The sequence below is a fragment of the Argopecten irradians genome, chromosome 7, assembly GCF_041381155.1.
Source record: "Argopecten irradians isolate NY chromosome 7, Ai_NY, whole genome shotgun sequence".
Classification (NCBI taxonomy): Eukaryota; Metazoa; Mollusca; class Bivalvia; order Pectinida; family Pectinidae; genus Argopecten; species Argopecten irradians.
The window spans coordinates 36482740-36487516 of record NC_091140.1 but is presented as its reverse complement, the minus strand read 5'-3'; the positions used below and the strand labels follow the sequence as shown (position 1 = coordinate 36487516).

General features: G+C 36.7%; 1 protein-coding gene across 1 annotated transcript; it reads left to right on the top strand.

The window, feature by feature from the left end:
• The first annotated feature begins 627 nt into the window (after positions 1 to 627).
• Positions 628 to 4422, top strand: LOC138327185 (uncharacterized). The gene is made up of 3 exons (XM_069273169.1): positions 628 to 1158; positions 1773 to 1866; positions 4316 to 4422. Exons 1-3 carry the CDS (start codon positions 871 to 873, stop codon positions 4420 to 4422), a joined length of 489 nt encoding a protein of 162 aa, XP_069129270.1. The 5' UTR covers positions 628 to 870.
• The last annotated feature ends 355 nt before the right edge of the window (positions 4423 to 4777 follow it).

The following is a 4777-nucleotide window of genomic DNA, read 5'->3' as shown; positions in this document are numbered from 1 at the left end:
GGGTAGTAACCATTGTTATTTGTATAGATTAGCTGTTGAAGTGTAGTTAGCTATTCAAACAGGGACTAAGTATATCTTGGTAACAACTCCGCTCGGTACGTTACAGTATTGTTATGAAGTTTATGAACATTTAAAGAGAAAATTGTTGTTTTTTATACGTCTGTAATCTTGACCTTGAACGTTTTCGTAACATATCGAACGAACTTTTTATGTGCGATAAATCAATAATGTACATCTAGGTTTAAAGGCACTGATAAATTCTACAGAACAAAATCAAAATTGCGATTTTTGAAGTCATATATCGCCTTCGTCATTATATGTGACTGAGAGCGTGCTTTTCACATCCAATCTCCAAAACATTTCTAACGTAAATGTCAGTTTTGACCTTTGCTTGACCTCATTGACCCCCTACTGACGAGTTCGGGACCCTGACATAATAACATATAACATATGATGAGAAAACAAAAAAGAACTGTAACGGTCTTCCTGACTAATTAATCACTAATTACATAAACGTAACAATATTTTAGTAGCTTTTTACGATCTTTCCAATGTGTGGCAAACCACTTCAAAGTACTCAAAGTGCTCAAGTATATGATTATTAGAGATAATAAATCTACCATTTGCTTCCACACATTAAGAGTGAATTCATTATTCATTTTAGAAGACAGGTTCAATTAGGTTTGCTGATCAGTTACTACGTAGATTAAGGTATACCAAGCTAGCATTGCAGATGTCTAAGGTAGATGATACATGACTTTGAAGGGACTCGGTAGTATGTGAGCGATAGCCTTAATACACTAATGAAAATATCAAATATGAGACTTTGGATTTCATATTTCACTTGTTAATTGACATTCCGGTAAGATCATGTTCGGAGGTTTACTAGCTTTTGTCATTTTGTTGGCATCACTTTTTCTCTCCACTGTATTAAGCCTTTGTACGAGTTATATACACGTCGACCTGGACCCCAATGTATATCACAAACCATTTCTTCACTTGGAAACCATTGGGGTGGCACAGTGTATGAGGTTGTGTAAGCGATACCGACTGTGTAAGAAAATCCACCACGACCGTGAACAGCTTACCTGTGATCTGATGATGGTATCTGCTGAAGAAGGAACCATGACGTCACTATTAGATGTAGACAATGCACAGGTAAGTCCACCACATCACTGCTTTTGTGACGTATTTCATTGGACAAATTATAATGATTCAAGAAAAGGTGTCATTGCATGGTCAACCATCACATTGTATATCAATCATAAAATATAAATAACATTACATATTTAATTCCATGTATACCCGTGTAGTTTCAAACTTTTCTATTTAGGTGCAAAATTTAGATACAGGGGTCCTTTCATTTCTTTGATGTTGTAACCTCATCTTAGGCCATCAGTAAATACTTTCTAATGTAATTAATAGTTCTAAGATTTTTTTTGATTTTTTTTGGGGGGGTGGGGGGTGTTTCGGAAATGTAGGTTGCCTTAAGAGAGAACAATATGTGCTAGTTTATATGTAGGGAATGGTCCAGTAACGAGGAATAATCTCCTTCTGCTAGTCACTATACTAACACTGTCCTGATTCCCAATATGAGATCACATTTCTTACACATAATTTATTTTAATCAGAAGAGTTAAACCTGAAAAAAAAAACAAGCGTAAGTTTCGTGAGTTAATGCCTAGCGATATATTTCTTTTAATTAAATTTCGTGATTTGAATTCATGTAGTTCTACTGAATTCTTACATGTGTTGATATTTCGCGGTTACAGATGGGGGATGTTGGCTGTTTCCAGCACAATTGCTCAGATGCGGAAGTTTGTGTAGACATGAAGATTGGAGATCACACTTGTCACCATGATCTAGGTAAATTTAGTCCTGTTGCTAGTACACAATTGATCTGATATCCATATATCCAAGGCAAAGTTCTACAATACCTATCCATCAACATTTGTCTTTTCGTTGTGTCTTAATGCTTGAGCACGATTTGGAATACATAATAACTTCATGAGCACCAGTGCTTACCACAAAATTGCATGAGACAAAATACATCAATAAAATTACATGAGACAAAATACATCAAGAAGAGATAATCAGATAATACGATCTACCAATGATATTTATAACTGACATTGACTGAATAAAACATGATATACACTTCCAAATGAACACATGCAAAAACTAACAAGAGGCCCATGGGCCTTAACGGTCATCTGAACTCCTTAGTTGAATATGTAAGTTTTCTGAAATAGGTAAATGTCATTTGTTGAACAAACTTAGTAGCCCTTTATCCATATATGGTTGTAACCCATTCAAGAATTAATATAAGGAGGAGTCAGATTTTAAAGCCAAATTTCAGCAAAGCTCCCATTTTGGACCTCCGCCATACTATCCCAATGGGTCTTAGCTCGGTCCTTTATAAAATATGATTGTCTTAATTCACCTAAAAGTTTCCCCTTCTGAATCAATTAAAACCCCTATAGACCAAATTTTCATTGAGATTGGAGACTGAAACCTGAAAACAGGAAGTGGGCCAGCAGCCATCTTGGAATACAAAAATCTTTACGAAAATGTTTGCATGTTGTTCGGCATCAATTAAAACCCCAATATACCAATTTTCATTGAGATCGGAGACTGAAACCTTAAAACAGGAAGTGGGCGAGCGGCCATCTTGGAATACCAAAATCTTTACGAAAATGTTTGCATGTTGTTTGGCATCAATTAAAACCCCTATATACCAATTTTCATTGAGATCGGAGACTGAAACCTTAAAACAGGAAGTGGGCCAGCGGCCATCTTGGAATATCAAAATCTTTACGAAAATGTTTGCATGTTGTTCGGCATCAATTAAAATCCCTATAGACCAATTTTGATTGAGATCGGAGACCAAAACCTGAAAACAGGAAGTGGGCCAGCTAAAATTAAGAAAATTTGCCCTTTTGGGACCCCACCCCTTAGCCCCTAGGGGTCGGACAAGACTCATTTATATAAAATATTATTGTCCTTCCCCAATGATGTTTCACACCAAATATGGATGAAATTCATCCAAAGATGAAGGAGGAATAGGATTTTAAAGCTAAAATTAAAAACATTTCCCCTTTTGGGGCCTCAGCCCCTAGGGGTCGGACCAGGCTCATTTATATAAAATATGATTGTCCTTCCCCAATGATGTTTTACACCAAATATAGATGAAATCCATCCAAGGATGAATTAGGAGTAAGATTTTAAAGCTAAAATTAAGAAAATTTGCCCTTTTGGGGCCCCATCCCTCGACCCCAAGGGGTCGGACCATGCTCATTTATATAAATTATGATTGTCCCTCCCCAATGATGTTTCGAACCAAATATGGATGAAATCCATCAAAGGATGAAGGAGGAGTAGGATTTTAAAGCTAAAATTTAGAAAATTTGCCCTTTTGGGGCCCCACCCCTCAGCCCCTAGGGGTCGGATCAGACTCATTTATATAAAATATGATTGTCCGTCCCCAATGATTTTTCACACCAAATATGGATGAAATCCATCCAAGGATACAGGAGGAGTAGGATTTTAAAGCTAAAATTAAGAAAATTTCCCCATTTGGGACCCCACCCCTCAGCCCCTAGGGGTCCGACCAGGCTCATTTATATAAAATATGATTGTCCTTCCCCAATGATGTTTTACACCAAATATAGATGTAATCTATTCCATGATGAAGGAGGAGTAGGATTTTAAAGCTAAAATTAAGAAAATTTGCCCTTTTGGGACCCCACCCCTCAGCCCCTAGGGGTCGGACCAGGCTCATTTATATAAAATATGATCGTCCTTCCCCAATGATGTTTCACACCAAATATGGATGAAATCCATTCAAGGATGAAGGAGGAGTAGGATTTAAAAGCTTAAATTAAGAAAATTTGCCCTTTTGGCGCCCCGCCCCTCTGCCCCTAGGGGTCGGACCTATCTCGTTTATATAAAATATGATTGTCCTTCCCAAGGATGTTTCATACCAAATATGGATGTAATTCACTCAAGGGTTTAGGAGGAGTAGGCTTTTGTATAAATAGTTTTACGCACGACGCACGGCGGACGGCGCACGGCGCACGGCGCACGACGACGGACGAAACACGATGACAATAGGTCATCCTGACCTTCGGTCAGATGACCTAAAAAGTAAGGCAACACAAATACTGTGCCTTGGAAACACGGAATCTGTTTTTATTATTATAGAGTCTTACCACCATCAGCAACCTATTTAGAAGTCACGGAGAGAAACGAAGGGAAGATTAGAATGTGTTTAGGTAGTGCTGTCTGTGTAACTTCTTCTTTTTCATCATTCTAGACGTATGTCCTTCTGACGAATGGGTTCCTTTCAACGGTAAATGCTACTATTTTGATAGTGCAAGACCTCTGGATGAAAATGCCGTACGTATTTCGTTATTTTGTTGAATACCAGGTTTGAACAAATAATAATAACAACAACAACAAAGATGGATATTTAAATGAAAAGAAATAGTGATCAAAAGATGTCATATCTCAACAAAAGAAAAGTGACGATGTTTCAGAAGGAGGAGGAGTTAGTAAAAATAAACAATAAAAAAATAATAAAATACATACTTAGGTGATAAAATAATTAATAGATAAAAGAAACCAACTAACTTCAATGTTATTGTAACACAAATCAAATTAGAAATTTGCATTCTTATACGAAAAATTGAAATATAAAACGTAACTAGTGTCATTATTTTGATATTGTTGTGTTAAAAGGACCTTTATTGATTTTAGATTGATATTTGCTGCATTT

Excerpts from the sequence above, each read along its gene's own strand:
- LOC138327185 (XM_069273169.1), top strand. The coding sequence starts at position 871 with ATGTTCGGAGGTTTACTAGCTTTTGTCATTTTGTTGGCATCACTTTTT. Across the intron at positions 1,159-1,772 it reads TAGATGTAGACAATGCACAG|ATGGGGGATGTTGGCTGTTT; the intron begins GTAAGTCCACCA and ends TCGCGGTTACAG. Across the intron at positions 1,867-4,315 it reads CACTTGTCACCATGATCTAG|ACGTATGTCCTTCTGACGAA; the intron begins GTAAATTTAGTC and ends TCATCATTCTAG.